At 44.9% G+C, this 21,685-nt stretch overlaps 1 protein-coding gene across 3 annotated transcripts in view; it reads right to left on the bottom strand.

Annotated features, from left to right (window-relative positions):
* Window positions 1–9,299: 9,299 nt before the first annotated feature.
* LOC311142995 (nuclear receptor-interacting protein 1-like) overlaps window positions 9,300–21,685 on the bottom strand; it is a 58,205-nt gene continuing 45,819 nt past the window's right edge. For 2 of the 3 annotated variants that reach the window (XM_084178781.1, XM_084178782.1), the window contains one exon: window positions 9,300–16,081. In XM_084178781.1, the coding sequence (XP_084034907.1) occupies window positions 11,735–15,607 (3,873 nt within the window). In that variant the 5' untranslated portion in view covers window positions 15,608–16,081 and the 3' untranslated portion in view covers window positions 9,300–11,734. Of the gene's footprint in view, window positions 16,082–17,319; window positions 17,361–21,685 lie in introns of those variants that run through there. The other variant, XM_084178783.1, reaches the window with a different exon arrangement.

The following is a 21,685-nucleotide window of genomic DNA, read 5'->3' on the forward strand; positions in this document are numbered from 1 at the left end:
GAGGCAGAGGCATTAGTCAGTCAGGGTATCTGGGAACCGATCAGGTCACCAATCAGTGATGAATTAATCTGTGAGTCAATCAGTGAATAAATGGTAAATAGATAAGACCTTTCCCTTAACAGACTATTAGCTGAAAGGAGCTCACTAGTTTACTGAGGATGAAGCAGTATCTGCCCAAGCCACTGTCCAGATACAGCACCTTACAGCCTTGTAGCTTCTCAGGAACCACCAGCCCACAACCAGAGTACCTACAGAACAGCATAGTAGCACCCATAATGGTAGATACTGATGCATTGATGGAAATAACCAGTCAACCAATAGATCAATCCTGACTTCTACTGACACTGAGTGCAGTTTGGAATTGAATAGTAATGCATTTTGCATGTACAAAAAGTGTATCAGGGGCTCAGGTATTTTGATTGTTATTGTTAGCATTAATGTTCATTTACTGAGTTACAACATCAGTTATGAAAATGAATTGTCAAATAAGATCAGGCATTAGGAACTGACAATATTGAGTTGCAGTGTATGGACAATAGAGAGATACTTTTTGGTGGTGGACTTGTCGAAGTGCATCAAAAGTGCTCTGGGGTATTGGGTTGGATGGTGACATGCATGATGCACTGGTCTTTAGATCACCACGGATCTCCAGTCAAGAGCCATAGTATCTCTACAGTGAGGAGGATATTACAGTAGTATTACAAATTCATCTTAATAATGTCTGATTCAGTCACTGATTTAACAGCAGATACAGTGGCAAATATCAGTTCAATTACTGTATTCATGGTATTCCAAAGATTCCATGTTGTAGGCTATAGCTAGCTGGTTTACTTCAACTGTTGCAAAAAACATACTAGAAGTCAGCCTCAGTCTGACATGATTGTTACTACTGTGTAACAGAGATACTAAGCAGTACACCTCCTTTCATTTATGTTATTCCCTTAATTGACATAACAGTGTATTTTACACCAAAAATGACAGAGCTTTCCTGGCTAGAAAGATCTCTTCAAAGTTGACATTCCCCTTACCCTCTCCACATTTATTGAGATCTGAGAGCAAGCCGAGTATTGATTTTAGAATGAATTAACTAGTTAAAGCTATCTGGGTTTGTCCTGTAAAATCCAACAAAACTTGCTACTACCAGATTTGGACTGTTTGTTGAGACCTTCACTTACTCCCACTCAATGCAACAAACTACAGTTTATGTTTTTCATGAATTATATCCTATGTTGATATTGTTCTGTGTTGTTAATATTTTTACATGTCAATATTTCAGGCACTTTTCTATGTACTGAATGGAACATTGTTTTCTGAATCACATACACTACCGATCAATAGTTTTAGAACACCTACTCATTCAAGGGTTTTTCTTTATTTTTACTATTTTCTACATTGTAGAATAATAGTTAAGACATCAAAACTATGAAATAACACATATGGAATCATGTATTAACCAAAAAAGTGTTAAACAAATCAAAATATATTTTATATTTGAGATTCTTCAAATAGCCACCCTTTGCCTTGATGACAGTTTTGCACACTCTTGGCATTCTCTCAACCAGCTTCGTGAGATAGTCATCTGGAATGCATTTCAATTAACAGGTGTGCCTTCTTAAAAGTGAATTTGTGGCCAGTCAGTTGTGTTGTGACAAGGTAGGGGGGGTATGCAGAATATAGCCCTATTTGGTAAAAGACAATGTCCATATTATGGCAAGAACAGCTCAAATAAGCAAAGAGAAATGACAGTCCATCATTACTTTAAGACATGAAGGTCAGTCAGTAAGGAACATTTCAATAACTTTTAAAGTTTCTTCAAGTGCAGTCGCAAAAATCATCAAGCGCTATGATGAAACTGGCTCTCATGAGGACCGCCACCGGAATGGAAGACCCAGAGTTACCTCTGCTGCAGAGGATAAGTTCATTAGAGTTACCAGCCTCAGAAATTGCAGCCCAAATAAATGCTTCACAGAGTTCAAGTAACAGACACATCTCAACATTAACTGTTCAGAGGAGAATGTGTGAATCAGGCCTTCATGGTCGAATTGCTGCAAAGAAACCACTACTAAAGGACACCAATAATAAGAAGAGACTTGCTTGGGCCAAGAAACACGAGCATTGGACATTAGACCGGTGGAAATTTGTCCAAATGGGAGATTTCTGGTTCCAACCGCTGTGTCTTTGTGAGACGCGGTGTGGGTGAACGGATAGTCTCTGCGTGCATATTTCCCACCGTAAAGCATGGAGGAGGAGGTGTTATGGTGTGGGGGTGCTTTGCTGGTGACACTGTCTATGATTTATTTAGAATTCAAGGGACACTTAATCAGCATGGCTACCACAGCATTCTGCAGCAATACACCATCCCATCTGGTTTGGGCTTAGTGGGATTATCATTTGTTTTTCAACAGGACAATGACCCAACACACCTCCAGGCTGTGTAAGGGCTATTTTACAAAGAAGGAGAGTGATGGAGTGCTGCATCAGATGACCTGGCCTCCACAATCCCCCGACCTCAACCAAATTGAGATGGTTTGGGATGAGTCGGACCGCAGAGTGAAGGAAAAGCAGCCAACAAGTGCTCAGCATATGTGGGAACTCCTTCAAGACTGTTGGAAAAGCATTCCAGGTGAAGCTGGTTGAGAGAATGCCAAGAGTGTGCAAAGCTGTCATCAAGGCAAAGGGTGGCTATTTGAAAAATCTCAAATATATAATATTTTTTGGTTAGTACATGATTCCATATGTGTTATTTCATAGTTTTGATGTCTTAGCTATTATTCTACAATGTAGAAAATGGTAAAAATAAAGAAAAACCCTTGAATGAATAGGTGTTCTAAAACTTTTGACCGGTAGTGTATGTGTGTTGGAGATTTATCAAAATCCCCTCTGAATACCAGGAGCAGTAAATAAAGTTGAGGCTCTGTCCCTCCCCTCAACCCTAACAACAAAGTTACATTTTGCATGTTTCCCCTAAATGGACCTTGGCCTCCACCGGCACAAAATTCACATCTCAATCTGGTCTCAGCAAGACCGGCTGACGCTGAACCGCCCTTTCTCATTCGACTGGGGTTTTTGAGAAATGTTTACTTGGGAAGTTCATGACCCCATATATCGGCCACAGTGTTGTCATATATGGTTAAACTACACAGACAATCACAAGCAAACCGTTTCCTTGAGAATGCTTTGAGAATTGAAAGGGGGATTAAATAGATCAAATCAATGTAATCTTAGTTTTTTTTAAAGTGTTTCATTAGAATAATGGGGACACATAGCCACAATAAGGAACTGTGCAGTTTCTGTTCTGGACAATTTAGAACTTTACAGCTCAGTGTGACATTTGGCTAGGATAATTGTGGATTACCATAAACAATCTTTAGGCGTTATTGAGTGCTTTTTCTAGGAATATACTCACCCCAGAGAGCATAAATAGCAGTAAATGGTTTGATTGAAGGAAAGTGGGGGGAAATAATTCGATTTGAGTACCTTCCTGTGAGGAAGACATTAACAGACAGGAGAGTGACACCACTAGCTCTCCCCATCCAGTTTGTAAAACATTTACCCTTGTGCTTGTCTGACACTGCAGATGTCAGCCATACTCTTTCAATGTCAGCCAAGATCCCTCAAACGGACAGGCAGGCAGACTGCTGCACTGAGGCTCTGACTGCTCTTAGGGATCATTAATATTTCACTCACTCTATTTACATGTATTCACTTGACCATCAATATGCAGGCTATACAAAATGTGTTATTTTTAACCTTATCAATAATGAACAAATATTAACCCTGTGTGTCTTTGAGACTGGTTTCCTTGACACAGTAAACAGACTGTCTTAGTAAACAGACTGTCTTAGTAAACAGAGCATTTATTCAGTTGTACTAATAGACCATTATATTTTCAGTCCGCTCCACTATCACAATAATCACGGAACTCATCTTAAAGCTCCACTCCACATCAAGATAATTACTCATTTATGACATTTAATAATTACCTAAACATTTATGCGCCCCCACAGAGAGGCCTGAGGAGCAGAGAAGGTCAAAGGGTCAAAAGGCTATCAGGTGTGATTAAAAGAAAGAACTGAAATCATTCTGCCAGTTGTCATTTTACAGAGGCCCTTTGAAAATTGGGGTCATAAAGCGGAGGGGGGCCCGGCTCACAGCTGCAGGGCAACACATGATCCTGGGCTGCCGAGAAACAGAGGGCTGTCAGGCCGAGGGGAGGTTCAGAGGTCATGACCTTTTGGGGTTAAGGCTTCAGACTTCACAAGAGGTACATCTTCAAAAGCCAAGGCCCCATTGGGGAAACTGATTAAGGCAGCAAAATGAACAGGATTTTCCTCGCCCAGTTGTTTGATTCTACTTTTTGTATTATTATTTATGTTGGTTCACTTCAAATTTACTTTCCAACTTCATCCATTCATTGAATTATTAAAACCATCTAATTTTAAAGACATTATCTATTGTATCAAATCAAATACTTTTTTATTTATTATACAAGAGACAAAATTCACAAATGGCAGTCATGTCTTAAGTGTAAAACTAATAATGACTCAATAATCCATGCTTTCTGGGAATGCTATAAAGTCCGGAAGTTTGCCGTCAGAAGTATTACATTGTAAATTTTAATCCATCTGTCTGCATATTTCAAGACATGACATATGGTGTGTAGTGAGATACCCGATGGGTTGGACGATTCTCTTCTCATCACTCATCTTGAAAAAATGTATACTAAAAACATGGAAACCAATCAATCTGCCATCATTAACACCGTGGAAAAATCGAATGATTTATTATTCAAAAATTGAAAGTGTGTGGCCTACGGAGAGAAACAAAATGGTGCAGTTTCAGGCCATGTGGCCTGGGCAGGTGTGATGTAGTTGATGTTTTTATGATGTTGTCGTTTGTATGTGTATGTTTTTTATTGTTTATAAAAATAAAAAATACAAATTGTAAGATTTTATATTAAGGCTTCTTGTTATGTTTACTCTTTTTTAACTATTTTACTTCTAATTGTAAAGTTCTCATCAGGAGGAGGAGCTCATGACACCCCTGGTCTAAATGATGTCACATGGCCTATAAAATGTTAATTGCTGTGTGTGTTTACGTAACATGGGAGGTCAAACCATGTGCTCAAAGTTCAAACACTAGTAGAGCTATGGATATTCACAGACTCAGAGCTGCCATGAGCAGAGCACATGCAGAGCGAGCTGCACCCAGGGAGCGAGTGACAGTAGAGAGCAGGTAATGGATTTACTAACAGAGGAAATTATTTCAGGTTTCGGGCAAGGCCTTCAATTTGGCAGAAGCAATCGGGCCTGGGCAGGTAGGGCCTGAACGTTGTGGCATGGGTGGGGCTCAGGCTTAAAATGTATGGCCGTGTAAGGCTGTAAAAAACATACACAGACCAAATAATTACAATTTATATATCTTAGCAGCGGAGAGAAAATGTTGCAATTTCAAAGCTAATCTCCTGCAATTCCACACATCCTGCCATGAAGCTGAAATAACATTTTGCAGTTTTAAAGCCAATTTCCTGCAATTCTATAAATGTTGCCATGGAGCTGAGAGAAGTTTTTTAACAAATGTCCTATAATTCTATGCATTTTTGCATGGCTAATGCTGTGTTCTTATGCTCAAACATTATAACAAAATCAATGGGGGCCTGATTGTCTAGCTTTTATTTTGTGATTGTAAATTCTCAAAGATTATAGGCAATTATTGAAAAATATATACAGTACCAGTCAAAAGTTTGGACACACCTACTCATTCCAGGGTTTTTCTTTATTTTTACTATTTTCTACAGTGTAGAATAATAGTGAAGACATCAAAACTATGAAATAGCACATATGGAATCATGTAGTAACCAAAAAAGTGTTAAACAAATCAAAATATATTTGAGATTTGAGATTCTTCAAAGTAGCCACCCTTTGCCTTGATGACAGCTTTGCACAATCTTGTCATTCTCTCAACCAGCTTCATGAGGTAGTCACCTGGAATGCATTTCAATTAACAGTTGTGCCTTGTTAAAAGTTAATTTGTGGAATTTCTTTCCTTCTTGCGTATGAGCCAATCAGTTGTGTTGTGACAAGGTAGGGGTGGTATACAGAAGATAGCACTATTTGGTAAAAGACCAAGTCCATTTTAAGAACTTAGAAAGTTTCTTCAAGTGCAGTTGCAAAAACCATCAAGCGCTATGATGAAACTGGCTCTCATGAGGACCGCCACAGGAAAGGAAGACCCAGAGTTACCTCTGCTGCAGAGGATAAGTTCATTAGAGTTATCAGCCTCAGAAATTGCAGCCCAAATAAATACTTCACAGAGTTAAAAAAACAGACACATCTCAACATCAACTGTTCAGAGGAGAGAGTGAATCAGGCCTTCATGGTTGAATTGCTGCAAAGAAACCACTACTAAAGGACACCAATAAGAAGAAGAGACTTGCTTGGGCCAAGAAACACGAGCAATGGACATTAGAGGGTGGAAATCTGTCCTTTGGTCTGATGAGTCCAAATTTGAGATTTTTGGTTCCAACCGCTGTGTCTTTGTGAGACGCAGAGTAGGTGAATGGATGATCTCCGCATGTGTGGTTCCCACCGTGAAGCATGGAGGAGGAGGTGTGATGGTGTGGGGGTGCTTTGCTGGTGACACTGTCAGTGATGTATTTAGAATTCAAGGCACACTTAACCAGCAAGGCTACCACAGCATTCTGCAGTGATACGTCATCCCATCTGGTTTGCACTTAGTGGGACTATCATTTGTTTTTCAACAGGACAATGACCCAACACACCTCCAGGCTATGTAAAGGCTATTTGACCAAGGAGAGTGATGGAGTGCTGCATCAGATGACCTGGCCTCCACAATCACCCGACCTCAACCCAATTGAGATGGTTTGGGATGAGTTGGACCGCAGAGTGAAGGAAAAGCAGCCAAGAAGTGCTCAGCATATGTGGGAACTCCTTCAAGACTGTTGGAAAAGCATTCCAGGTGAAGCTGGTTGAGAGAATGCCAAGAGTGTGCATAGCTGTCATCAAGGCAAAGGGTGGCTACTTTGAAGAATCTAAAATCTAAAATATATTTTGATTTGTTTAACACTTTTTTGGTTACTACATGATTCCATATGTGTTATTTCATAGCTTTGATGTCTTCACTATTATTCTGTAGAAAATAGTAAAAATAAAGTTAAACCCTTGAATGAGTAGGTGTGTCCAAACTTTTGACTGGTACTGTAGGTTCATTATCTTTTCTACTTACTTACTATTTGACTTTAGACGTTTACATTTACACTGAAAGCGTAATATCGATGTGAAAGCGTAATATCGTGATATCGATGTCATCCTGCGACCCACCTGGACCACTGCCGTGACCCACAAGTGGGTCCCGACCCACAGTTTGGGAACCACTGATCTATGGCAATCTATGGTAACTTTGGTCATTTATACTTCATATATATTCATATTTTATATCCGTGTCCATATTGTCCACGAGTTTCTAGTGGATAGACCAAATGGTTCAAGAGAAAATAGCCTAATTAATGAAAAAACCATCTAATCAACAATGGCATTATTTTAAATTAACTCAGCAACTCTTCCAACTATTGACTTTTTTTTTTTACAACTGCCACCAGTTTCATGCTGAAACCCTCATATTAAACACAAGTGGTATTCACTAAGTTGATGGTTTATGTTTAGGGTAATGTTTTACAGCTTTGTCATTCCAATTTGTAATTAATTATTTTATATACTTCATGTGATAAGGCCACATAGAGGGCCAGAGATAATAACAGACACCTGTGATAATCTGAAGTACCCAAAGGGGCCACTAGACGTCTTGTGATCGATTAACATAAAATCCTTGAAAGTTACAAAAATGATTGTAGTTTACTGGTAAATTTAGAAAGTTTCCAGTAATATACTCTCCCTTTGCAACCCTAAACACTAGTATGAGCGGGTTGACTGAACATCTGTGGGGGGGTTTCATCAGAACAATCACTAAAGACTAAAGACAAATGTTGGCCCTGCATGGCCCCCATGTGAGTAAACAAAACAATTTGATAAATGAAAATAGGACAGAAAATAAAAACAACAGTTTTAATTTGCATCATCCCAATAAAATAGTGTTTGTTTGAAACCTTTTGTGAACTTTTGTACAGTTGAAGTACCCTCTTGTTAGTGGGAAGCTGTGCAGATCCTTGACAAACTTTAGAATTTCATGTGAACAATGCTCTTGACCGAGTTTTGACCAAAAATACACTTCTGAACTTGTTTTTGAGGCCTCTGACTAGCCTATGAGAAATGCCAAGTTCTCAGAGGCCTTGTTTGACTCATTTTGAATCATTGGTGACCTGCTGTGCTGCATGCATCCTTCTGGCCCCATGTCGAGGTCAGGGAATCAAAGGGAGAAGCACAGACAAACAGCTGATTTTCAAGTTTTACACCTTGACCTCTGTTTAAACTTGTGCCTCCTTTATGCTCGCTGCTGTTTTGGCAGTGGGAGGAAATTGAGGCCATTCAGGGCTTGATAAGGATCTTGGGAAGGAGAAGTTCACCCAGGGGAAAGGTTACTGAAAGTTTAAAGAGAGTGCAGCCAGTCATGGGAGGATTAAATAAAGGGAAAGCTAGTCAGGCTAGGGCTGCTGAGGAACTGAGCAGGATTTCAAAAGTGCACTGTCTGCAAACGGACAAAAACCAGACTGTTCACCCACTGGACTTCAACATTCAGAAAGTTTGGGTTGAATTTCCTTTCACCTTTAAAAAGTCCCTCTCCTCTTTCTCTTCCAGTCTCTCTCTAACTACTGGCTGTTTTCTGTCCCTGAGCAGAGTTGCTGCTTCATGAAAGGTATCATCAGGATGTCTGAAAACAGGACTTCAGGTGTTTTATGCAGATAATATAATGTCATCTATTTTAGTCTGAGGGAGAGATGTGATGTGGATTCAGCTTCAAAGGGTATACCATGGTGCATGAGTCCAGGGCACATCTACTGACCTCCACTCCTGTCCTCCTTCCTTTTAATGCCTTTCCTGCCTTTGTTAAGATCTGGCAGAGAAGTGACCAACAGAAAACTCAGAATCAAAGATAGCGGAACTAGATGACGTCCTCAGGGCTTAGAATGCACCATGAATGAGGAAGCTGAACAGCAACTGACTCACACTGACGATATGTGTATGGGAATATAGAGCAATTTAAAACAAATGAATAAGATACATTCAATGTGTGAGGAATAAACAATGAAATCAATCATATCAAATACAGTAGTACAATAATAAGTTATTATAGTTAGGGAAGGTGAATATAGTAAATGAAACAGGAGCATTTTAGTACTTTATTTTGGAGATATCAGTGCAAATGAACACCAAAAAAAGGAAAACATAAAAAATGAAATAATTTTTCAGGATGTCACATGGAAAAATGAAACACTTTCTTTTTGCTACAAATGTATGTTTCAGATGCACAATGCAGTAGGTCTATGATTGTACTTCATACCTCCGCTCTGTCATCAACCAGTAACAGAAAATAAATCCACAAAAATATTCAATGCACGTTTATTTTCACACGTTTTTTCCACTTGCTCAACAGTCTGGTTATTTAGGGACTGCTCATGTTCTAAATGACCCCATCTCTCTCTGTGATAAAAATACCTATTTTAAGACTTGACATTTTGCCCCATCACCAGTAGGGATACACAGGTAGTTCCCATGCGTCTGCATGCAACAGGCAGCAGTGAGGAGAGTCAGACAGTATTACACAACACAGCGCAGGATAGATTATCATTTACCACATAGAGACACATGCAAAGAACAAACCAACCAAAAAATGGGCATAGCATCCTCTGTCATTTGTATGTATGTACACTATTACGCATAGAATTCATATTTACATTTTTCCGGGCATTAAAAACTAGGGTATAATATTTTCCTTCAACAATACAAAATAGTTATCTTTCATAATGAAAGTACTATTTACACAAATATATTTAACCATTGTGAAAATCTATTAATAATAGAAGAAACGTACTGAATATGTACTTCATATGTATATGTATTAAAAAAGATCACATGTAAGACTAAATGGATGACAGCAGTGTGTGAAACTGAAACTGTGAAACTGATCAAATACAGTACAATCCAAATAACGAGCTAGAGATCAGATAAGCCCTCAAGACACCGAAAATGTCTCAATGATTATTGGGTGAGAGGTTCACGTCATATCCAGCTGCTTTAAAATGTTGCTGCAGTTTCTTCTTTATTTCCATGCAATTATTTTGACATTTTAATATGAGCTAAGAAACCGCCAAGAAAGTAAAAGGTGTCTATAAAGCACGAGAATCAAGAAACACAAGATAAGCTTTACAAACTGTCAAATTCTCAATGGATAACAACACTGACATTTTTTCATTACATGCCATAAACATATTATTTTTAAGGACACCAACAGCTCAACTTTGACAGTGCAAACTCAGGGGTACAATATCAAATTAGACTGCTTTTTCTTTTCTTTTTTTCAGAATATGAATTTATATTTCAAAACCATTCATTTTGAATTCATTTGGAATTAACAGTTATGCAGATGCTGCAGTATTTTAACCGTTGCTCCGACCTGTATACACCACAGGAGGTTGGTGGCACCTTAATTGGGGAGGACGGGCACGTGGTAATGGCTGGAGAGGAATAGGTGGAAAGGCATCAACAACATCAAACATATGGTTTCCATGGTTTCCATGTGTTTGATGACATTCTATTTGCGCCGTTCCAGCCATTATTATGAACCGTCTTCCCCTCAGCAGCCTCCACTGGTATACAACTACTACTGCCACCCACACACTCACTCTCCCACAGGTGGGCTCGTCAAAGGTTTTTTAAATAACCTCTACTACTACTATACAGTAATAGCTGTATTACCAGTTGTATTACCATCTATTAAGACGTCACCCCGCATCTGCACTGTCAAAACGTAGCCCCAACAAGTTCATTACATATCAAAGCAAAATGCAATGCGTTGTGACCACATGAGCCCTGTCTGTCAGTTGACATAGCCGACTCACTGATGATCATAGAATTAAATCAGTCTTGAGGAGACGGTGCAGTAGCAACCAATACAGTGCCTTCAAACAGAATGGAATTGTAGGTACCTTTAGTAAATTTTATTATGAACATTGTTCTCAAGCTCTTCCTTTAAACATGTCTCTATCGTGTATGTTTTAAATCACTGCTGTGCTTGCCCTGGTATAAAAATATTTAGGGTTTGATCAAAAATTGATGCTCTCTATCTGAAAACTTCCTGATGGGAAAATAAATAAATATTCAGCAAAACTGAGCGCTAACATCAATAATAAATGTCGCTGGAAATGTTCTTCATAAATGTTTTACAGGTGGCAACAAAGAGGACACAGAATAGTGATATGTGTGCAATACAGACACAAATCATTGGAGTAAAACCAGACAACTTCTTTGAAAGGTGCTTTCTTTCATTAATTTAAGAATGTGAAATACATACTGTATGGAAATCACCAGTGGGCATGTTAAAATTTTGGTTCAAGTAATTTGACATTCTGTTGAAGTAGAGCTATATCGTACCGCCCATTCCGTAAACCGAGCCATCGATAATTATGATACAGTAATGAAAAGAATGCCTTGAATTCATTTGCTCTGGTATTTTCCTCACTCTTGCATTCCTTGTTGTTATTTCTTCTCATCAAACTACAAATGAATTTGGCAATTTTTTATGTTTTAGTTAATGAAAGTCATTAGTTTTTGTGGCTGTGCTTGTTGTTATTGTAGGGAGGGGACAGGGAGGAGTGCTGGGTGGTGGTGGCGGAGCTCAGTCTGTGTTCATAGGCATCATGGCCGTCATTACCCGGCTCCTCCTTTACCCTTACTCCCCCTGGCCCTGACCCCTGGGTTCCCTCCGCCTGGTCCCTCCCCTCCCTCCTCAGCTGAGCGGTGCCCTTTTGCAGCATGTAGTACAGGATGGGGTTGGAGCGGGTGAGCCTGGGGGAGTCTGGGCTCAAGTCACAGCCCTCCTCCTCCTCCTCCTCCTGGTCTCGACCTGCCCACCGCACCGGGCTCTCCGGCTCCTGTTTCACCGTGGTGGGCTCCCGTTTAGGCGAGTCCTGACGGGGTGGAGGAGCTGTGTGTCGCCCCCAGGGGGTGCTTTGACTGATGTCCCCTGTCGGGGGGGTGGGCAGGGGTCTGAGGTGGCTGGGGGGCCCTGAGTTGAGGGAGCTATGGGGGTGGTGCCAGGGCAGGGTAGGCAGGTTGAGGAGGTCATGGTGATTGTAGCCTGGCTGATTGAGGTTGAGGATGCTCCCGTTGGCTTTACCGTTGGTCTGCAGCACAGAGGGGCTGTGGACCCCCCGGGGCTGCTGGGACAGCTCCTTCAGACAATTGTCAGACAGGAGCAGCTGTTTGAGCACGTTGAATCCCCGGCTCTCCCTAGGGAGGAGAGATTCACTGCTGGGGCTCCTGGCTGGGGCCTCCTCCTCATTAGGGCTCCTAAAGCCCCTGTGGTAATCAGGCTCCTCCTGTATCTGGCTATGGACCAGGCTTTGGACCAGGCTGCTGTGGCTGTGGCTGCTTCCAATGTCCACCATGGCCCTCTGAGGGCTGCCATTGTTCAGGCTCTCAGCCAGCTCTGAGCAGAGCCGTCTCTTTTTAGGGCTGGGCCCCTTGTGGTGGTAGTCTCTCTGCTCCTCCTTCACAGGGACAGGGCTGGGCCGGCGATCTGTGTGTGGCTGTGTAGCGCTGGTGTAGTAGGTAGCGCTCTGCTGTTTTAGGAGCTGGCTCAGGAGGCCATATTTAGCAATGACCTCTGTGGGCCGGGGCTCTGTTTTTAGGTCCTGCTGGGGTTCAGAGAGGGGGCTGTGCCTGTCGTCATACCCTCCTCCTCCTCCCCCTCCTCGTCCTCCTCCTCCCCGTCTCTTTCTGCTCGTCACATCCTGACACACTGCAGAGGACAACAGGCCCTCTTCCCCCGGTTCAGTTTTAACCTTGAAGTCTGCTGCCGAGGGCCCGCTGGAGCTGTCACAGATGACAGAGGTGCCAGGGGGCTTCTCATAGCAGCTCCCCACCGCCGTCTCCACACTGCACCTCCCACCGGACCTGTCTCTGTCTCTGTGGGTGGCTGAGGCTACGGAGGAGGCAGAGCAGGAGCCTGCTCCCAGCAGGAGCTGCAGTACTGTGCGACGCTCCAAAAGGTTCTCGATTTGGGACGAGGTGGGCGACACCTTCCCCCGGCGACCGAACGACGGTGTGCCGCTGCCCGAGGGCCTGTCTGAGAGGGGGGTAGTTGTTTTGTTCCTCTGGATGGGGGCGTTGAGCCTCTCCAGCAGAGCCAGAGGCCTGCCACCACCCACCTCCAGCTCCCGGCTGGGTACTTTGCTGGGAGCCATGGGTGGGGAGGGTGAGGCAGTGCCGCACTGGGCCAGGTTCTGTAACAGTTTACTGGCGCTGAACGCCGGCTCATCTGCAGCTTTCTCAGCAGGGAAGGGTTTAGACTTACACAGATCCAGAGGGCTGGACTGGACATGAGGAGAGGGGTAGGAGAAGGGGGATGGGGTGCTGCTGGGGTCTCGGCTGAGAGAGTACAATGGAAGGCCTGTGCCTGATCTGTCCAGAGGGCTCTGTGTCCTGACTTCCTCCCAGGGGGCCAGTGATTTAAGTGGGCCCCGTGACAGACTGGACAGGGTTGCGTCATGCTGCAAATCGGGATTAACCACAATTTTGTTTACCTTGTCGTTATTCTTGCGCTCCAGAAGGAGCTGCATGAGAGTGACCCTGGGGTGAGACTTAAGGTCTGGGCTCATTTCAAGCTCCTTCTTAACCTGGGGAACCTTCAGCCCGGAGGTATCCGGCTTCCACTTGTTTAGCAGGGACTCAGTGAGTTTGTCTAAGGAGGAGGAAGAGGAGGAAGAGAAAGCAGTGGAGGAAGAGGAGAGAATGGTAGAGGAGGAAGAGAAAGCAGTGGAGGAAGAGGAGAGAACGGTAGAGGAGGAAGTGAAGACAGTAGGGGCAGAGGAGAAGACAGCAGAAGAAGAGCTGGAGGAGAAAGCAGTAGAAGAGTAGGAAGCAGAGGTGAAGGGGGAGGTGGCTTTAGGCCTGGTCTCTGGGGCTCTGGTGTTGGCCCTGCTCCTCATAGAGAGGTCAATAGGAGAACAGCTGGAGTAGGAGCTCTCTGCGTCGCTGCAGCTCTCCTCTCTTTTGGCCAGGCTCTTCTCCTGGACGGAGCACTCGCTGTCGGAGGTGACTGAGGAGCCGCGGCTAGGGGGCAGGACCCCACAGTCGCCCTCCAGGTGCCCATTCTTAGTCAGCTGCTTCTGGTTGTTGTGGTTGTTGAGGAGCAGCAGGAGCAGGCTGCTACAGGTCTGGGGGGGCCTGGCGGGGCGCGAGTCAAAGCCACGTTTCTCCCTAGTGGGGGTTTGGGGTTGGGTCTGGGTGTGGGGGGTGAGGGGCAGAGGAGGAGGGGTGGGGCGGGGCGAGCTGTGGGCTGGCAGCAGAGAGGAGGGGCTCCGCTGCCTTGAGCTGGAGTTTAGTGCCAGTCGGGGGAGTGTTGTTGTCGCTGTCCTGTTTTGGGCGGTTAAGGAGCTTAGTGCGTCTGGGGCAACTGTGGTGGTGCTGGTGGGCGGAGCCTCTCCCGCACTGGGCGGCCTCTTGTCCTGGGTCTGCTGCGTTGCCATGGCGGCCAGCCTCTCGCTGGCCGTGTGGCCCGAGTGCTGGATCTTGAGTGCATGCTCCCTACTGTACTGCTGCAGGTGGGCCTCACTGGACAGCAGTAGGGCCAACTGACTGCAGGCCACACTGGGCTTGGGCGAGGGGGCGGGGCTGGAGCGGATCTTCACCAGGTTGGCCACAGCCTTGAGCCGTTCTGCACAGGACTGAGCGTCAGTGGCAGCAGCAGCAGTGGTGGGGGCAGAGGGAGGGGTGCTGCTCTGTACCAAGCAGGGGGACTCAGAGGGCCTGTCCTGGCTGTGGCCGTGGCCTCGCCGGCTATAAGGCGTAGTACTGTGGTTCTGCAGCTTGCTCTTCCTCATCAGGCCCTTGAGGCGGCTGGAGGCCATGCCGTAGCAGGGGAGCCGCTCCTTGTCTGCAGCAGGAGGGGGCTCAGTGGGCGGGGAGCGCTCGCTGGGGGGTTTGGTGGACTGCTGTGACATGGCCACATTCTGCAGTCTGGAGCTGAAGGACTGGAGCAGGGAGGCCAGCAGGGTGCTCTCCCCAGCGTGAGGAGAGCCCTCCAGGGCCCCGTTTTGCAGGCCTCCTCCTCCCCCCTGGCTGGGCATCTCCACAGGGGGGGAGCTCAGCCTCTGGGCCCCAGGCTCATTCCAGGACCCTGAGCGGAGCAGCCGGGCCTTCTTCAGGTTCTGGGAGGCCCCATGGTGCAGGGCAGGGCCGTTCCCGGCCTTCTGAACAGCGACAATGGCGGGGCCGTGGCTGGGCAGCTGGAAGGGCCGGGCCGTCTTGTTGACCTGCTCCACCTGGTTGCCGTGCCCGTGGGCAGCCTCTGATCTCCGGGTTGCCGTGGCCCCAGGCCCAGACGCAACGGGATGCATCAGTAAACCTTCCAGATAAGTTAGAACAGCTGAATCCGTGTGTGTCTCAGGGCCAGGCTCCTCCCCATGAGTCATGTTCAATACTAGGATCCCCCTCGTATGGTTCAGCACTGCTACTGGGAATAACAAGGTCCACTAGGTTATCAGGTACTGTACTTTCAGATATTGATAAGAGGTAAGTATGCACATGGGCAGGTTCTAGTCTTTACAGATACTGGAATCCACGGGCTCAATGTAAAGTCATCCCTTCTCCACAGTGGAAAAAGCTACTAATACACAGAAAATGTGGCCATGACGGGAGCCATTTGGGGGCTCTCACCCGGCCCTCGCTGGCATTCCTGTGTGCCTGTGAACACCGGATGCTCCCAGAATGCCCGGTATAGGCTTATTCAGTGAGCGGCGAGGAGTGAGGAGGCAGCGGGATTTCACCACCACAGTGATGTTGACGCATTCCGTGGCTGTGGATGTTTGTGATGTGTGTCTGTCGGCAGGCCCGGGGGCGGTTCTCTATGTGGCGCCTTTCCGCTCTCCTGATCTCAGACGGGGGACCTATGGGAGCAGAGAGAGAAAGAGAAAGAGAGAGAGAGAGAGAGAGAGAGAACAAGAGAGAGAGATAGAGAGAGGGAGAGAGGGAGAGAGAGAGAGAAAGAGAGAGGAGAAACAGCGTGAGAAGCAGGGATTTGCAGCACGGTAACACTACATCACATTCATTTCAACACCTTGTTTACCATTCCTGTTACTTAGCAACATTTCAGTTTGACTGCACACATATTTTTTTCTTTCAACCGAACCGACGACGACAAATGTAGATTAGGGTCTGATTATATTCAAATGGAAAATTCAAGCCCACCACCTCGAAAACATTCAGGTCTTCAAGCCGTAAGCATCTCGTTGCAATGTGTCTGCGCTGTCGTTCAAGAGTGAAGGGCCTGTAAGAGTTGTGCATCATTTCTTATGCAGCTTGTCATTTCAGTGGATTATACCCCCTCCCTCCCTACTACCACTCCTCCTGCACTTGAGCATCTCACACTACCCGTCTCCGATCTCACACAGCAGCTGTGTACTCAGTGCCCCCACACACACACACACACACACACACAACACACACACACACATACACGCACGCAGACACACACCCACACCCACACACCAGTGCCACAGAGGGTATAATGACTGAATGCTCTCCCACCTGGGTACAGTCCTGGCTGCCCTGGTGCCTATGGAGAGCTCTGGCATTATCACCACCTGCCCAGCTAGATCCCTCTCCTGCCTCAGTTGATCCCTGTCTGGAAAATATATGGACCCACACTTCTGTTCTCAGTGTCAGTGACATTGTAAAAAAAGCCCTGAAGGTATTCTAAAAATCAGAACTGCATTGACTTGACATGAGCCCGGTTATTATGTACAACGGCAGCACAGGTTCCCTCAGTACTGACATTGGCCTCCACAGAGATGAGACAGGATATGGCTAGGTTGAGCTGCCAAATGTGTGTATGTGTGTCTCTGTGTGTCTCTGTGTGTGTGTGTGTGTGTGTGTGTGTGTGTGTGTGTGTGTGTCTGTGTGGATCCGGTGCACCTGTCACACTGTGGCTGTGCAACCGTCAGGAGGGCAAGACACTGACACTCAGGCGACTGACCGCCGTTGCCGGTTGCCATGACAGTGGCCCTGAGAGACCAGCGGTATGAACCCTGTCAGGCTGGTCTCTGTGGTTACGGAACACGTCCCATAGTCAGGGCCGCAGCTCATAAAGGTTAATTAATACAGAGAGTTTCCAACGCCACCTCACCTCAGCTGCCTGATTGACGCCCAACGTCTCTCCCTGAAGCGCCCTGCCTGTTCCACCTTTGGCGTGAGTGGGCCTACAGGGTCAACGCGACAAGACAGCTTTTCATTATGATGACTGGAGGTCAGTGATGATGCAGTCTAACCTAAAATATGTGGAACAGGACAGTGTAGGGTCACAACGAAAGGACAGATAGGATTTAGCCATAGCCCTTAATTATGGAGGTCAGTGATGATGCAGACTAACCGTGACCCAGGACAGTATAGCCCATTATAATGACTGGAGGTCAGTGATGATGCAGTCAGTGTAACCTATATAATAATATGTGGAATGAAGCAGCCAGGGCTGACAACCACAACACAGTAGGCTGTCTATAATCTGAGTGAAATCCATCTCCTGGGATGGCCCCACAGATCCACAGGTTGGGACGACTGTAAAGGCCACCAAAGTGGCACCTTTAATGGCACCTTGAAAATTAGCAAGGATTAGTTGTGGGATTACAGTTGATCAGATAGCCCATCTGAGAGCCTGCGATGAAATACTGGGATGGAACAAGAAAAGGAAAAGGAATAAGAAGTGTGCCATTTCAAGATGTCTGAGTCAAAGCCTTCTTGATAAGCCAGCCCACCCTCAAGGTTTAGAAGGACCACGTCTGGCCAAGATAAGAAATTACTTAATTAAGGTTGGCCCATCAGCGTTGAATACAGTTCAAGGCCAGATTTAAGATGACCCAAATCTGAGAACAACAAAAGCCAACCTGGTCACCTCGGCCTGGACTGCAGCGACGGACCATCTGACGTCTGCTGTCCTGCTAATCTTAGATGGCAGGATTAGGGCTATTTTCCCGCCGTGCTGGCCGACCCAAGGGCTTAACTCAATTTAAAAAGGAACGCAGTGTTTGGAAGGGTCAGTAAACATGTAAACAAATGTTTACCGTCAAGATAGTTTAGTCACTTAGCTAGAGACCTGTGTGTGTCATAACATTGGGTTCAAATGTCCACAAATGTGGAAGTACCTGAAAATGAACTGGAATTTACTCAAAACAGAACCTAGTCTCGGCTGGTGACACTGTATTTTAGGCTTGACTCTGACCTTGGCTTTAACCCATCAAAATATTATAATCAATTGGAAATTAAGATGTAATACAGGGTTATAAGGCCCATAAAGTGGAAAGTATAAAAAATGAAAATCTAAGTATAGGTAGTGGCCCTGTCCTGTCTGTGGATAGGCAGGGTTAGCTCGGACTTTATGAAGGACAGGGCCCTTGACAGCAGCCATGACAGCGCTGAGGTCAAAAAGCCCTGGAATTTCAGGGGCAGCAGCAGGAGAAAGCATGTGCTGTAGGGCTGGACGGTAAACTGTAAAAAACTATATACCGGTATTCATTCACAGACCGGTTTGGATTTAACGGTATTTTAATGTTTGATTTGTTACATTAAATAATTCAGTAATGACTCGAAAAAATTATGGCAATCATCAGTTTTTATCGCCAGTAAGATACTGCTAACAGCTGAGAACTGCTAGCTAACTTCACTGAGGTATAATAAGAACTAGAGACTGTGTCCAAGATGTTCAACCATTGTTTTCAACGTAATTTACTCACGTTCGCATATGCTGATTCATGGACGTCTATTTCCGGGTTGCATCCGGTTTACAGGGCCCAACTTCACATGCACACTAGCACTCAAAAACATGGCAGACACTGGATGAATATAAAATGTTAATATCTTCGGCTGTAAGTGCTGAAAAAAAAATCGGCATCATCAACAATTATTTGAATAATTCAATAGATGTTTTGTGCCCAAAGGTGATGACTAAAGTGTCTTATTAGGAATTGTCTAATTTGACTTCTGTATGTGGCCGTCTATGGAAATTGTCTTTCTGGGCAGGGCGTCAGTTAAACTGCAGTAACGAAGCAAAACTGTAGGAGCAGTCGAAACCGTGCTTCTATACCGGAGCCCTGGCTCCTTGGGTAACTTGCTAGCACAAGTCAACAACTTTGGTAGGGCAACCTTGCCAAATAGAGACCCCCGAAATCACCCGACTACCCCTAGTGGTGTTAGTAAGAACTGCAACTGAAGCCAAAAATGCACAGTTAAAGAGGACAATTATTATTCTGTTAAGGAAACGTTTTTTTGACGAAATAGAGGCACACTAAGACAAAAGAAACGTGACACAGTGTGTAAATGATACATTAGCGCAGGAAATTAAGAAATTGATTAAAATGCTGGAATTGAATGCTGGAATTGAGCAAATAACTATGCAAATGGGAACCATTGGTCAAGTGCCAGAGTAAGAGTCTACAAAATAGGATTTTGATTACTATGCAATGTTCTACAAATAGAACCGCTTCACTGTCAGTTTTGTCGTCCTATTATTTTAGATTTACATTTTTTATACTTTCCACTTGATGGGCCTTATAACCCTGTATTACTTCTTCATTTCCAGTTGATTATAATATTTTGATGGGTTAAAGTCAAGGTCAGAGTCAAGCCTAAAATCCTCTGGCCATATCACCCAGCCCTAGTGTACTGTAAATGAGTGTGCATGTTGCACTGTGAACAAATAAATGACCTTAATAAATGGAGCCTGTCCTCTAAGCCTAGCCCCTAAAGCCCAGACCCCTCTCTGCTTTCAGGAGCAGCAGGCGATACAGCAGTGTGTATTACTATTACATTATCTCGCCTGGTGTACATATTGAAAATTATCTTACACATCTGTTAACATGTCATCTCATTCCTGGCCCCCAAAAGCCTGACCCCTCCCCCATCTCCATGGTGAGACACCAAAGGGCCAATGAGCCGCTTTCCACCGACTCCAGTTACCACGGTGATTGATTATCCATTATCTTTGACAATGTCACGCAATGACACACAAACATATTTTAAAGTGATTTTTACTACAGTTGCCAGGGTCAAAAGGGAGGCCAGCTTCATCATTCCCTGACCGACCGGTTACTCTCATCCTCTCCTTTCTTCTTTCCTCTCCTCCTTTCTCTCCCGCCGCTCTCCTCTTCTCCTCTCCTGTCCTCCTTCCTTCCTCTGCTCCCTCTCCTCTCTCCTCCCTCCTCCCTCTCTACTCTCCTCCTCTCCAGAGGCACTAGGAACAGGAAGGTTAGTGACCTATCAGCCATTTCCTCTGTGGAATTAACAGAAAATTGGTGTGAATACAACCCAATGCAGGGATTAGATATCCAAGTCTGACCTTCGATCACCCTCACTCACGTAGGGCGTCAGATTGATCCCAACATCCCCTAACACCCCCCCCCCCTTCCTCAAAGTGAACGTTTCCTAAATGACCTTCATTGTCAGGAATGGTAATCCATTTAACTCATTTTAAATGTATGAGTCAAAACAAAATAATTAAAATGGGGAAGAGCCACAGGAGCAGGCAGTTAAAGTCAAGGTCATTCACACCGCCCAGGCTTTCCACTTGACGCAACAGCTGGTGTCCATGCAAAGCTCTGAGCGTTAATAAAAAGTGACAATGCAGCCCGAACGGTGTGTATCACTAATGTCTGACACCAGCCTTGCAGATGTGTTCTCCCTGCATTAAAGTGGAGTCAAGGTTAAAGGAATTTGAAAGGAGAGGCGGTGCCTAAACACTATTATATCATGCAATCTGCAGGCCAGCCTGCTGCACATACTCAACAGGGTACCTCACTTACACATGCAGCGTGACCGCCATTTGTAAATTCAATATGGCCCGGCCTGACATGATTAAATAAGACAAAAAACAAGCTACCAACCTGACCAAATGCAATCGTTCAAACCGGGAATACAAGTGAACTTACACGCAGTAGGAAAGTCAAATTTAAAGCTCTGTCTCACCTTGGCAGAGGTAAACAAGAGCATAACAGGCTACTGAACAGTGTGAGATCACAACAAAGAATAGGTTAGAGATAAGTCAATCAGGACCAAGTTACATTGAAAACGCACAAGCACATGCACAAACACACACGAACTAGGGCACTCTGACCCAATTCTAAGGATGCATTGACCAAACAACTCTTGCATAGTGCACAGACTCCCCCATGCTCGCTCGCTCTCTCTCACACACACAAGAAAAAGGATATTAAAATAAGACAAAGCTGTACCTTCTACACACTCTACACACACCATCCTGCTGGAACAGCCATACTCCCCAGTCAGTCTGACAAGTGAACATGAACATTGCGTGGTGACCTAACACTAACATCACTGGCTCTGACAAACCAACGTGAACAGAACAGAGTTCCCCAGTTACAGGCCTGTGTCAGGCCTTCACGGGAGGAGAGGAGAGGGGGGTTTAACTTCTGTACTCATCAGTACAAAGAGTTCTCAGGGGGAGAACAGAAAATAATTAATGCACATTGATGAGTCATCTAAGC

This window comes from Coregonus lavaretus (assembly GCF_964263955.1).
Source record: "Coregonus lavaretus genome assembly, chromosome: 15".
Lineage (NCBI taxonomy): Eukaryota > Metazoa > Chordata > Actinopteri > Salmoniformes > Salmonidae > Coregonus > Coregonus lavaretus.